General features: G+C 43.9%; 1 protein-coding gene across 6 annotated transcripts in view; it reads left to right on the forward strand.

Moving 5' to 3' along the window:
* Window positions 1–14,836, forward strand: part of SAMD4A (sterile alpha motif domain containing 4A) — a 218,021-nt gene that overhangs the window by 112,817 nt on the left and 90,368 nt on the right. For 2 of the 6 annotated variants that reach the window (XM_040477189.1, XM_040477192.1), the window contains exon 1: window positions 1,831–2,239. The exons of 3 other annotated variants lie outside the window; for them this stretch is intronic. In XM_040477189.1, coding sequence (XP_040333123.1) covers window positions 1,846–2,239 — 394 coding nt within the window. In that variant the 5' untranslated portion in view covers window positions 1,831–1,845. Of the gene's footprint in view, window positions 1–1,830; window positions 2,290–14,836 lie in introns of those variants that run through there. One more of the 6 variants, XM_040477194.1, reaches the window with a different exon arrangement.

The raw sequence follows: 14,836 nt of genomic DNA on the forward strand, positions 1-14,836 counted from the left end.
GTGGTATCTGACCAACTTTCCCCTGAGGAGAAAAAGGGGAAGTGTGATGGTTGGGGGTGGGAGGTGAGGTCCACAGTTCTCAGCACAATCCCCTCGGTCTGCCCAGAAAGGAGGGCTTCCCCTGGGAGACCCGTCTGAGCCCCATCTCCCTGTAGGCTATGCTGAGTCCAGGTCAGGGGATGAGGGAAGGTGGAGAATGCTGGGTTGGGGAATGTTCAGGAATGAGTGTCAGCTGAGGTGGGGATGCCCTGGGATCCAACACAATTAGCTTCATTCTGTCACAGTTGGGGGTTTTCTTATCATTAGTTGGGGAGGCCTAGCCAGAGAATTCCAGTATTCCAGAGTGAGTTTAATTGTGGGTGATTTCATTCTGCCCTTTTTATGTCGAAGCCAGAGGCTTGCGTCATATAACAGTGAATTCAGGGAGATTTTTTATTTGCATGTGAATCATAGCTTTTCCAGCTGAATGTCACTTACTTGGAATTTTTGTCTGATTTTGTTTTTGTTTTTGTCTCTTGGTGTTTTTCCATCGGGCTCTTTGGCTAACCAGAAAAAAAAAAAAACTAGAGGAAGGGCTCAATCTGACTGGAGCAGGGTTTGAGTTGGCAACTCAAAAAGAAGAGTATTATGAATGTGAAAAAAAGAAAACGGATGCTTTATTTTGCTTTGAGGGAGGGACCGAGGCCAAGTCAAATTGAGAGCTCTAATTTGGGAATGGTGTTATTACAGGTCACTGGGAGTTGGTTACGCTCTAAATTGGGAGGCCAGTCACATGAGGAGGCAGCAAAGGCGGATCACATGGGGGACAGTCGGGGCTCTTTTACAATGAACTTTTATTTTATTTACTACACAGTTGAAATGTACTTCTTTCGTGTTGAGAAACCAAGTCACCTTACTGGCGGTGAGCACTCCCTATGTTGGCCCATCAGTTGTTTTATTAGTGAGTCAGTTCTTGCCATGTGTAGGTTTTCTGGGGCTTTATTTAGGTACTGGAATCTGTTCAGTGATTAGTGGAGCAAGCCATGTGCTAAAGGTTATTTATCTGCTCTGCACCTTCACCTTCAGATCTTCTTCTGAGGGGCTTGCATTATTCTCTTCCAAAGGCCCTACCCCATTTTTGATCTCAAGGTCAAGACATTCTGATATATATCCATGTAAATATATATATAACTTCTATTTATTAGGTTATCTTTCATGTCCTGTTACTATTAATATCAGCCTGCAAAATAAAAACCAAAAAAGATGGGTACTGCTCCCCACCATGGGCAGCTGGGGACAAAGTGTTCTTCCTACCCCAAATCGCAGACCCTTGATGCCCTTGGCATCTCGGGGATGACCTGGAAAGGTGTGTGTGGTAAGCTGCTGATTTTTTGTGGAGAATCAAAATTGGCTTTTTTTGATGTAGAAAGCCCTGATTAGTTGGCTGTGTTTGAAATAAAAACAAAAATGCAGCCCAAGAAGAATATCTAGAACTCCGTGTCCAGTGCAAACAAGTTGTGCTCATGGTCCTAAATGGGGCGCGTTACTAAGTCTGTGACACAGAGAGTCTGCTGGTGCTTCCAAAGCATGTGGACCGGCGATGCTTGTGATCAAGGTTAGGAATAGAAGGTGTGTGGAAACTTTCTATAAAAGGCAGCCGGGGCCCCTGGACTGGTGTGGATGAGTGGTCAGGAAACTCTGGCACTGTTCATGGGCATACCAGAGTGTTGTGCATGACCTGGTGTGAGCTTCTCTGTGCCTCAGTTTCCCTGAAGCACAATATTGGTTTTGGGAGGGGAGGATAAAGGATTCCAGAGATGTATGAGGTGTGAGATGTTAGCAGTAAATGGAGGGAGCGGGTGCCACATGGTATCACAGGAGCTCCAGTCAGGCCATGTGTCCCCAAACATGGCTGGGCCTCTAGTCTCTCCTCCAGCATCGTCCACTGTGGGCGATGCCTCTGACATCACAATACCCAGCTGGACACTCAATAATGATGAGCTGTGCCCAGTGGACACCAGAGGAGGGGAGAAAAGGAGGAGGACAAAGTGGGGAGGGAGGAGATGGAGCAATCCCTTATGTGATAATTCCATCAACTCAGCTTTTCATCTACCATCTGGTTCAACTGTAATGTGTTCAGCTCCATATAACCTATACAGCGTCTGTGCCCTCTCCCCCAAGCTCAGCAAAATCTTACGGTCCTCTAATCAAGAGAATTTTGCTCCTGTTGCTGCGTGTCTCGTGGTTCATCATCGGACCCGTGAGTTGATACTTCTTTATCTGACGGCTCTCCGGAGCAACCGTCTAGAGGTAATGGTCTGACTGTGCGTGGTCTAGGCTCTTCTGGGCCAACTGCACAACCACCTCCATCCTTCTCAGAGCAGCGCAGAACTCCGGGGTGGGGGCGATGTGGGAGTGGTTTGCGACGGTGTGGTTCTACGGTCAAGATACTTTAGAACGGAAATTCTCACCTACGTTTTATCATGAGCCACCCCCAGGCCTGGTCAGACTTTGTTAATGGTTCTAACAGCATTCTGAAACCCAAGTGGGCTGGATCGAGGCCTCTCTGTCGAGCCTTTGAAGGTGCCGTCACTCCTTTTTACTAGCTAGGTTGCTGTAACCGCAACACTTGAGAGATCATCCCTCTCCTAGAAATATTATGATGTTTTGCTTGCTTATTTGTTGATAACTTTCTTAAAACTCCCAACAACTTCCTCTTAAAAATAGGTCCCTGCCACCCATTGAGTTGATTCCTCTTACCCCTTCTGGTAGGATATTATTTTTCCTACCTGGTTTCACATCAGCCTTAACCTGCTGACCATGCCAACGCTAGAAATTGGAGGCCTTGATTTTTCTCTTAGTTCCTTTGACCAGTGGTTCTCAAACTTAAGCCTGGATTCAAATCACCTGAAGGGGTTTTTAAACAGAGTTTCTGATTTAGTAGATCTATAATGGGTATCCAGATTTTGCATTTCTAACAGGTTCCCAGGTGTGTGGGGGGAGGCCTGGGGTGGGGGGGACTGGGGGTGGTACGATACTCTAAGAACCTGTGTCTTGGGCCTTTTTGGCTCTCCTAGCCTCTCCTCCTCCCCTTCTCCAGCCTGCAGGAGAGGATCCCATGGAGCATTGCCCTGGTCCCTTCTATGATGGTGACCATCATTAACAATTTCATAGCATTCACTATGGGCCAGACAGTGGTCCCTTGCTTTACACAGATTAAATAATTCAAACATCTTAACAGTCCTATGAGGTATCCCATTTTCCAAATGAGGAAACTGAAGTGTGTAGAGCGGTTAAGTGAATTGCCCAAGGTCACACTGCTAACCAAATGGATGGTCGGAATTCAAGATTCAAGCCCAGACAACACAGCTACAATCTATGCTCTCAGTCGCTATGCTTTCTTATCTTTCTTTTCCTCGAGTCACTTAGATCACCTAATGCTCCTACAGTTTTTGGAAGTGAATACCTCAGCAAGGACACCCAAGACAACTGAGCATATCTTAGGTACTTGTAACCTATGTCTTGGGGTCTGAGTCTCCAGACAGCTCGGCTTCCACCTGTGTGTGTGTGTGTGTGTGTGTGTGTGTGTGTGTGTGTGTAGGTTAGTGGGAGATGGCTCTTTGAGAGGTGACTGAACCTCAGGAGGACCTCGGGAGGAGCTAATGTGAAGACACGAGCAGCATCCACCCCCGAAGGGAGGCCAGAGCTCCCCTTCTGCTAGAGCCCAGTGTCCCCTCACTATTCTGCCCTAGTCCGAAGGTTTCTGCTGTTGACACTTGCCACCCTAACCAGAGACAGACAAAGCTGGGAAGGAACAGATCTGCTGTGTCAGCGGTTATGATAGAAAAGCACACGTGTCTACCCTGAACGTGCCCGATCTCTTCTGATCTCGGAAGCTAAGCAGGGTCGGGCCTAGTTAGTACTTGGATGGGAAAAGCACATGTATCTTTTGTCCAGTGTGGTCCAGCAAGCCTGCGTGATCAAGCACTGACCTAGACAAGCATTAAGAGACACATAAATGGGAGGCACCGTCCCAGCCCTCAGGGAGGCAGCAGTCTTCATTCAGGAGAGAGTCACACAGCATGTACATCATTGAGCTGGTCTGTGTGGTGGAGAGGCAGTGAGGGCTAGAGCAGATCAACAGGGAGGAGGCAGATTCTTAAGCCACATCATGGATGAGGATGGGGAGCACGAGGGGAAGGGTTTGGATGTATGCAGGGCATATCTACAGCAGAAAATATTTGATGATAAATCTTTTAAGATTTGAACTGCCACAAGTTGTCTCCATTGGTGTAGTGATAATCGATTAAGCTTTTTGTGTTTTTTCCAGTAAATAATGTGTTGGACGCTGATTGGAGGTCTGCTGGAGGTTCTGGGGGTTATCTTAGAAAATGGATTCTATTCCTTACAGAGTTGCTGGTTGGTTCTATAAATGGAGGCCTTCTTAAAGTATTTTTTCTATCTCTCTGGTCTGATTCTCTCCAATTTTTTTGTATTGCGGACATTTCTGTGGGGTACAAAACTTTTCCCATGGCTATCTCTGACCCCACACACCCCATTAAGGAGGACAGACCCTAACACTGGGCCATCAACATTGATAGGGACTAAAGATAAAGACCCAACAGCTTAATAAATACATCTCCCCTTAAAGGTGGTGGTGTTAAAGCTAGATTAAAACAAAATGGAGCATGCCTGGGTGGCTCAGTTGGTTGAATGTCCGACTTCGGCTCAGGTCATGATCTCGCAGTCTGTGAGTTCGAGCCCAGCGTTGGGCTCTGTGCTGACAGCTCAGAGCCTAGAGCCTGCTTCAGATTCTGTGTTTTCCTCTCTCTCTGCCCCTCCCCCGCTCATGCTCTCTCCTTCTCTCTCTCTCTCTCTCTCTCTCTCTCTCTCTCTCTCAGCCAAAAATAAATAAACATTAAAAAAAGGTTTTTTTAAAAAACAAAATGGGCCACTGCTGTCACTCCCAGCATTGGACCAGTGTTATATAAGTCCTCTTGCTGTTTTGGGGTCCTCTTTTGGTTTAGAATTCTAGACGGTATGTTTGAGGCTCAGAAAGGATGCACGAGAAGCTTTGTCTATAGTCTATAAAACCGTGGGCTGTGAGCTCTTGTCTCCTCCTGCAACTTTCCCACAAAGTCTGCTAAAGCAAAGCGTCCTCATCTGGTTAGTGCTCCTGATTCTGGTCCAGCCACTGACCTCTGGGTCTCTTTAATTTCAAGGTGGGATGCCCAGAAGGAGGGAATAGCCCAAAAGGACAGAAACGGCCTTGGCCATTCTCATTTCTGATTACAGAACTTCATCCTTCTCTATTGTCCTTCCTGCCTTTCTTCCTTCTTAACAGAGGACTTTAGAAATTAAAAAGTAGCTCCCCTTCTCAGGAAAACCAAAACAACCTTATTCTGAGCACATCGACAGACCTACTTACCTGAAAATGAGTTTGATGCACAAAGAACAGGTGAAAGAAAATAAACTGCCTTTTCTGCTTACCTTTGCATAAATTCCTGGAGTTGGCTAATAGCTCAAGAGAACCAGAAGGAGAGGTGTGCCTCTCACTCCCTCTACAGGGCTATACCTAATGAGGAAACGCAAGCAGGATTGGAAACGTTTGAGGGTTGCTTACCCAACTCAATCCTTACACAGTTGATTAGGCCCTTCTTTTCAAATACAGTAACAGTTAATTTGTGACCATGGATTTGAATATCCTCCCTCCACAGAATTGTCCATTCTCTCCTCCCCTAGAATAACTTTTACATGTATTTCAGATTTCATACCTAAATGAGTGATACATGAATTTTACAGTCAACTTTTCTGGCACGTCTATTTTGGGGATGTATATGTGCTGTTCCTTGGTGACAGTATTTACACACATCACAGGGCTCTTACATTCGCACTTACACTTTGGATTCCCATCTCTCGGGATGGGAAATTTTGCCTGTAAGTTGCTGAGCAACTTCCACATTATTTTAGAAAGTGTGAGACTTAACAGCCCAGACTCATTTAAAGACACAGAATGGCCCCCTGTTGTCACAGGTGAATCGGCCCTTCCCAGACTTTGTGAGGTTTGTAAACCTGTGGGAAGTGGCTGTTGTTCAGTTTGGTCTGTTGGATCAAGCATGAACTATTCCTTTGAGATTTGACCTGTGTATATTTCTCTCAGGACACTCCTTATGGACTCCATCTGGCCATTGCCAAAGATTTTAGCCTGGAGTTCTTCACTAATAGATACGATGGCAGGTAGGCTACCTGGGCAACAGTGTGCTTCTTTCAAAGTTCTCATTTGTAGAGCTGCTCATGGAATAAGGCCCGAATCTGAGTGTTCTCGGACAAAGCATGTTTTCCTCCTTTGCAAGGTCAGCATGAGGATTGCCAATTCATTATTCTGAAATGCTATTGGAGAGTCATTCTGTGGTGTGTGGGGTTTTGTCAGTGGTGGTCTGGGAGTGCAAGAACGGCACTGAAGTTTAGTGAGTGGGAAAACTTCCTGCTTTGGGAACATTTATAGCCTCTCCTCTGAGAGGTTTTTGGTATAAAAAAACTAGCTGAATGTGGTTTGTAAGGATTTGTCTTGCATTTGTCAAGAGTAAGGTAACATTTTCTTCATCTCTAATTTATACGACTCTTAGGAGACCCATTCCTGTGAGGTTTTATTAGAACATAATTACTTACGGCCAAAAAATTTGGATGTTACAATAGTTTTAACACAGCCCTATTGGCATTGGTTTTCTTTCTTTCTTCAACAGATGTTTGCAAGAGAGTCATATTAAATACATCTAATTCTGCTGCCTCAGCCTAATGAATCTTTATCATGAAGATTACTTTAATTGGTGTCAGTTACAATCAAGAAAATCACCCATTATGCTTTTGTTTTCCAGCACGTGGGGAAATTTTCCATCCTAACAATACTGAGAGGGGAATGTAGTAAAGATTTTGAAAATTAAGTTAGTCATTTTATTTTCCTCTTTTACACGTTCCTGTTTTTATTTGACACTAAAGCTAAAAGTAATCAGAATTCTGCACAGTCCAACTAGAAAGAGGTGACTGAACTGTTTCGGGGTGACCCGTCACACCTACAATAGTTTGCAGGTCACCGATTCTTCATTTAAAAGAAATTTCTAGGAAGTGCCTAAGATTTGAGTAAGAAATCCCAAAGTCTAACAAACCGCTCTCAAACAAAATGCCTGGGAACAACTTTATGTAGCCATTTAAAAATGCGATTGATAAAGAAATGACAATGCATGGGAAAATGGGCACAACATTACTACCCACATAGAGCTATTGTCTAGTGGAGAAGTACAGAAAATAGGTGTGATACACAACAAGTCACATGGTAAATGCTGTGGAGAAAAATAAAGCAAGGCACAGTGGATAAGGAAGTGTAAGGTGAGGGAGTAATATGGGCAATTTAAAATACTGTGGACAGAGAAGTTCTCACTCAGAAGGCAACATTTAAGCAAAGACATAACTGAGAGGGGCTGGATGTGGATCTGGGTAGGGGAAAAAGCATTCCAGGCAGAAGAAACAGCAAATGCAAAGGTTGAGGGGTAGCACATATCTGGCATGTGAAAGAAACAACAAGGAATCCAAATGGACTGAAAAGAACTAGGGACCAGTAGTGGGGAATGAGGTTCCATCATAGAGGACCTAATACGTTATTGTATGGCTTTTGCTCAGAGATGAGAAACCGTTGGAATCTTTGATCAGAGAAGTGACATGACCTATCTTCCAGTATAAAAAGATGATTCTGTTTGTTATGTTGTTTGTGGGGCAGGAGGTGGATGGAATGCAGAAGCGTGGTGAGAGGTGGTTAGAATCTGGGTATGTTTTAAAGATTCAGCACACAGAGTTGCTAACGGATTAAACATGGGATATAAGAGGAGTAGTCAGTCCATGATGCTCGAAGGTTTCAACCCGAGCTACTGGAAAGATAGACGAGCCGTTGCTGAGATAGAACAGAGGACCGAAGGAGCAGATCTAGTGACAGCAAGAGGGGGAACTCAGTTTTGGACAGAGTAACTTTGAGATCATCCAAGTGGATGTGTAGAAGATGCAACTGAATGTGCATCCAAGATGAGACCTGGGCCAGAGATACAAATGTGGGAGTAGTCTGTACAGACATGAGGTCAAAACTGAGGCAGGTGGTCAGGGGAGCTGGCCAGTTTTATGTGCCCACTGGGAATGGGCAGCCTTAGACCTACAAAAGTTAGCCATGGCCAGGAGGAGGTCAGAAACCTGAATGTGAATCCCAGCCCTAACTTGAGCTCTTGGCCAAGATCTCAGGACTAGTTGACTACTGGTCTGGGTCCTTCAGGAGCAAAGGAGACCTCATGGAGCAGCTAGTCATGCCAGTGCCCAGGAAGAAGAGTGACCAAGATAGAAAGTCCCCCTTGAAGAATGACCAGATCACTTGGGAGTGGTAAGTGGGTATTGTAGGTGTCTGTTCAAGTCACAGGTACCCTTTGAGGATGGTCAGTGAATGACCAACAGCTAATGACCCTCATGGTCCCAGAGAAAGCTCTAATGGTTATAATGGGCTATGCAGTCTACTACATAGATTCCTTTCTTTTCTAGTGAATTCAAGGGGCAGTAGCATTAAAAAAAATTTTTTTTTTATGTTTTTATTTAGTTTTGAAGGAGAGAGAGAGACACAGAGCATGAGTGGGGGAGGAGCAGAGAGAGAGGGAGACAGACAGAATTTGAAGCAGGCTCCAGGCTCCCAGCTGTCAGCACAGAGCCCGATGCGGGGCTCGAACTCACAAACTGTGAGATTATGACCTGAGCTGAAGTCAGACGCTTAACCAACTGAGCCACCCAGGAGCCCTGGGGCAGTAGCATTTTTGAGTGATTTTTTGTTTTTTTACCAAATAACATGAAGCTCTAATTAGTTAACTAGTAAGCTATATTCATCAACTATTGCTGTGTAATAAATCACCCCAAAACTTAAGAGCTTCACATCATCTTCCCCTCACAGTTTTCTGAGGGTCAGAAATTTGGGACAACCTTGCTGGGTAGTTCTGGCTTAAGGTCTCTTGCATGGTTGCCGTCAAGATATTGACTAGAACTGGAGAATCCACTTCCAAGGTAGCTCACTCACATGGCTGGCAAGTTGGTGCTGGCTGTTAGCAGGAGGTCCGATTTCCTCCCCACACAAGCCTCCCCCAGGGCTGCCTGAGTGTCTTCATAATTGATGTGGCTACCTTCCTGCAGAGTGAGGGAGCCAAGAGAGGAGGTGGAAGCTACAATGCCTTCTATGACCTAATCTCAGAACACCTTACCACACTCTATTGGTCACACAGACCTGTTTGGATTCATTGTGGGAGGAGAATACACAAGGGTGTGAATACTGAGAGGCAAGGATCCATGGGAGCCACCTTGGAAGCTGGCAGTCACCCTCCTTGAAAACGGAGAAGATTTCTATCTATCCAGTCCTTTATATCTGCTCAAAGCACCACTTGCAGCTATAGGGGCTCAGTAACTACATGCTGTCCCAGTCCCCCATAACAGCTAGTCTAATCCACATGTCTTATATGGCTCCACCAAATTATGGGGATGTTTGTCCAGTCATTTCTAGCTCAAGTAGGCACCTTAGGAGATGATAGACAAGTGCAGGTGCCAGCACAAGAATCCCACCGTTGCCATGTTGGGATTTGCCATTTTTCCCCCTGACTTTTTAGGTGCCCTGTCAGCTCACATTCCTACCAAATGCATAGTGTCTGTTATTACCACTGGCCATCTGTCCCCAAGTTGTGCAGAGTTGCACTACATTTAGAAAGCTTTAGTACATGACATGTAATAGAAATCCTTCCAAGGAGAATTTGACCATTTAAGATCCACTAGAATTCCTGCCTTTTATTGCATTTATTTAAACAGTACTTCTTGTGTGTGTGCACTTAATTTCCAGCCATTTCTCGCATGAACAAATTGCCTAAATATACTTGTGAGAAACCCTTTTATAGTAAATGTTATTAAACCGAAAACAAGGGTATAATAAAATAGCAATTTAAGGGTAATTTACTAACAACTGGAACCCTTAAACATTGACATACTATTGTGTAGTAATAATACCAGACTTGGTATTTAAGCACAATCTTTGTCACTCTAAGAATCATTGGGACAGTTTCCTAATCCTCATGGACTTTTATTATAGCTCTTTCAGGATTTTTTTACTACTCCTATGTCACTGGCTTGTAAATTATAAATCATCAACTTTTACCCACGTAAAACATCCAGCAAATAACATCTTTGCTCCTTATCTAGAGAAAATATTCAGAGAAAGTAGTAGAGGTGAGTTGGCACCATTGAATCTTGCTGTTCATGGACCTCTGTATTCCAGAGTGTCTGCTAAATACAGTGGTATTGGGGTGTATGATAACAGAAACTGCATCACAGAAGTGATTGACTCATTGAAAGTTTCAGGATTTCTAAGTCTTCCCCAGTAAGGAAAATCTGTTGACTACACATCTCAGTAAAAGCTCCTTGCTCTCTGGAAGGTGGTGTGAATGCCACAAAGAAGACCAATGGGCAGGGCAGCTGGACAGGACCTAGCTCTCATGTACCAAGTCCCCACATGTAGGACCAGGCTTCTGTTTGAAGGTGGAGATGCTTATTCTCTGATCAGTGTCCTGGGGATGCTTACCCTGAGAGACTGACTCAGTACTAACTAGAAAGTAGTAGACCTTGCAATGCTGGCTTATTAGCTTGCCATGAGGAGCCATCATCAGAGGGACCAGATGTACTCCAAGTCCATATACTCAGCACAGGAAGGCCTCCACAGGAAGCCACATCATGATCAGAAACCATTTAACTCGCCCTGAAAAGCTATCATCACAGAATCTTGCAAGAGACGATCCAAGTCTGTATGGTCAATTCATTCTCACCCAGGAATGAAGATACCGGGAGCGAAATCATAGTCCAAAAGTTGTTTGGCGAGTGGATAATCAGGATGAGGGAGGCTGAGGTGACTGTTGAGTGGCAACAGGTTAGCTTCATGAATTGATCTCGGAATGGGAATGATTTTGCCTGAAGGGCTGAACTGCTCAAAGCCAATGCTAACACTTAATTTTTCCAGAGGTGTATTCCAGTTTTGAAGAGGTATGTTGTATTTTTTTTTTTTTGATCACATAACACATTACCCAAAACTTAGCAGATAAGGAAAAATAAACCCGTTATCACATGCAATTCCTATGGATCAGGAATATGAGAGGTTCTGGCTCAGGGTTTCCCAAATGTGGTCCAGAGTGCAGTCATCTGAAGGCTTAAGGGGCCGGGGGTTCTGCTTCCAAGATGGTTCCCTCACATGGCTAGCAAGTTAGTGCTAGCTGTTGGCAGGAAGCCTCAGTTCCTCACTTTCAAGACCCCTCTCCCTACTGGGTTCTTTGAGTATCGTCATAGCATGGTAGCTAACTTCCCCCAGAGTGAGTAACCCAAAAGAAAGCAAGGCAAAAGCCGCCAGTGCCTTTTATAACCTAATCCATGAACTCACACACTGTCTTTTCCACTACACTCAATTTGCTAGAAATGACTCACTAAGTCTAGCCTGCCCTGAAGGAGAAATGAATTCATTAGGCTCCATCTTTTAGACAGGAATGTCAAAGAAGGACATACTTTAAAACCCACAGTAAGTATCACCTACGTTGTCTCTGCAACTCCTTTTTTTCCTGCCCTTCCATAGCTGGCAAGTCTTCTGCTGATCCATGTACTCTACCGATACATTCATATTATTGTCTTTGTAAATATAATACACATATACACCTTTTATATGTAATTATATATCATATATGATATAATATTTATAATGTGGATAATATGTTACACATTACACACATTGTCTATATTATAAATATTAATGTATTGAACTTATGGCCAAACTCTTCTAGCATGATAATCATTATGTATCTTTATGCTCATTTGTATACCTCCATTCTGCCACCTCACTAGCCAGGGGGACCTGAGGCAAATTGCTTGACCTCTCTGTGCCTCTGTATCCTCATCTGTAAAATTAGACTGTAATAGGACCTACCTCATAAGTTTCTTGTGAGATTTAAATGAGTAATTACACGCACAGCGGTTGGAAGAGTGCCTGGCTCATAGAGACCATTCAATACCATCAGCTGTCAGCGTGGTGTCTGTAGTTGCTGCAGAATAGTTTGATCCAGTAGTACACCTCGGAAGACTGCCCTCAGAGGGCTATCTTGGGTCCATGTTCCCAGTGGCAGTACACAAAAGTCAGGGTGGTCTTCCTGGCTACACCACAGTCCCACAGCATCCAAGCCCTGAACCGAGAATGCAGAAAGAACCATTTCAGACCTGGGAGGGACCAGGGCCAGAGGTCTCTTGTTTTCCTTTCCTCTTTCCTGCGCTTGTTCCTCCTCTGGCTCCCAGGTTACCCCTGACCCAGAGTGCTTACATGGAGATAACATGTTTAGTTTGCACTCTGAGTCCTATTTATGTTTTGTTTTTGTTCCTTTTTTTTTTTTTTAAGGCTGACCTTTTGCAGAAGGGTAGAATACCCAAACGGGGAAGTGACCTCGCAGAAACCTAGGGAGTTCCTCAGCCTCGTGAACTTGTATTAAGAGTTGTTCCTACATTGTATTTCTAAGTCTATGTTTTCCAGGGTGTATACTAGCTACATCTGATCATCTGATTGATGTCAGACAGATTGATCTTCCTCTCAGGACCTTTTGCTTCTTGCCAGTGCCTCTTGACCTCCTTGGGCTTAATGAATAGATTTTATCTTTATCCGAAGCATACTTGTAATTAAAAACATGCTGGGTGTTTGCTAAAAATGTATTGATGGGAAGTTAGAGCTGGTGCTTCCTCCGTCTCCCAAAGCTACTTTAAAAGGGAAGCCATACCTAACGGAATGCACCAGGGTTGTCTTTTGTCAGGTGACAGGTAGCTAAATATAGAGTTGGAGCTGGGAGGGACGTGCTGAGGTCACTTGTGCCCTCCTGCCATCCGCCTTCCCCATCTGAATGTCTCCAGCTCTGTGGCTAGCCCGTTCTGTAGCCTCCAGCCATACATGGCTTCTGAGCACTTCAGCTGTGGGTAGTCCAAGTTGAGATGTGATATCGGTGGTAATATACACCCTGCGTTTCGAAGACTTAATGCAAAGACAGGCATGTAGAATGTTTCCTCAATAATTTATAGTTGATTACAAGTTGAAATAGTATTTTGATACATTGGATTAAAGAAAATACATCATTACAATTAATTTCCCCTCCCTCTTTTCACTTTTCTTTTAATATTAGGAAGTTCTAAATACCGTGTGTAGCTCACATTACGTTCCTATCCGTCAGTGCTTCCTTAGGCATCTATCTCTATTCTTCAGGCCTCCAGCACATAGATTATAAGGCTTTCCTTGGTGACTCCTCTGGGTCTTTTGTCATTGTGGTACTTCATTTCTTCTCCACATCCAATCTTAATCTCTGCCGCTTTGATTTGAAGACTTCTACTTCAAATAGTTGGCTCTTCATCTTTTTATGAAATCCCCACTTGAAAAGAGTTGAGCTTCTCTTCATATCGTTCACCTGTAAACCCAGTAGCCCCATTTTCTTTCAGCTTTTGACTTTCTACCTCTTCCAACCCTGATATTTTTTAATGATCTTCCCTGGGTAATCCTTAGACTCTATATATTACTTTTAAAACTCGGTATCCAAAACCAACCAACATGGCTCTAATGTGGGCCTGAGTACTGCAGAGACAAGTAGAAGAAATTATGTCCACCATCAAGTACTTGATGGTCCTTTTAATGCATTACCACACAAGGAGGGACAGATGCTGTTGGTAACAGTCTTAACTGATGAGGAAGTTGAGGCTCAGCTAGGTGAAGTAACTTAACAAGGTCCCACTGCAAATTAAGTGGCAGATCTGGGATTCATGCCCAGGTTTGCCAGGTTCTGGAGCTTATATTCATTCGTTATATATCATGTCTTCCTTGCCTGATACTTTTCTTTGAATACACCTTTGATCTCCAGGGGCTTTATAGTACTTGACTGATGCATTTGTAGCTTCTGGTCAACAATGATTCTTGAGCTTGCTCTGTTATGTTTCTGTCTTACTGGAATTGTGAAGTCCTTCTGCTAAATTCCAGATACTCCCTTTCAACTCTGCAGATTCCTCTTGAAAGCCAGTAGGACTGCCCTGCCCTGGCCTATTGTAGGGTAATTTGTAGGCAAGAGGCAATGTCTTCAGCTGTCAGGAGTGTCTTTTCAGGAAGGGAGCTTTCTTTCTTGTGGCCTGAGATCTTCAGGATAACTATCAGTTTCCAGAACAAGCTACTTCTCAAAGGCCGGTCAAGGGCAAAGTACATTGTTTATCCATGTTTACCTAAAGGCAACAAGTGTGTGTTTTGAGTAGAAGGCAACAAGAAGGGATCCTTGAGAGTGTGTTAAAAATGGATCTTCTCACGAATGAACATTGAAGACATGATACCAAGTGAAATAACCAGTCACAAAAGGACAAATACTGTATGATTTCACTTACAAGAGGTAACTAGAGTAGTCAAATAGACAGACAGAAAATACAGCGGTGGTTGCCAGGAGCTGGGGGAGGGGAGAAATATGGAGGGATCATTCAGTGAGTACAGAGTTTCAATTTGAAAAGATGAAAAAGATCTGGAAATGGATGGTGGTGATGGCTGCACAACATTGTGAATGTCCTTAAAGCCACACCACTGCATGCTTGAATATGGTGAAAATAGTAGATATTATGTTATATATATTTTGCCATAATAAAGACAACTAACCAGATTTTCTATACATGAAGAAAAATAGCTTGCTTATCACGTGTGATCGGAGGTGGTACTGGAGCTAAGTCCCATCCTGGGTTTGAGATCACAATTGTTTTCTGAGGTAGC

The sequence above is a fragment of the Herpailurus yagouaroundi genome, unplaced genomic scaffold, assembly GCF_014898765.1.
Source record: "Herpailurus yagouaroundi ecotype Mexico unplaced genomic scaffold, PumYag 141, whole genome shotgun sequence".
NCBI lineage: Eukaryota > Metazoa > Chordata > Mammalia > Carnivora > Felidae > Herpailurus > Herpailurus yagouaroundi.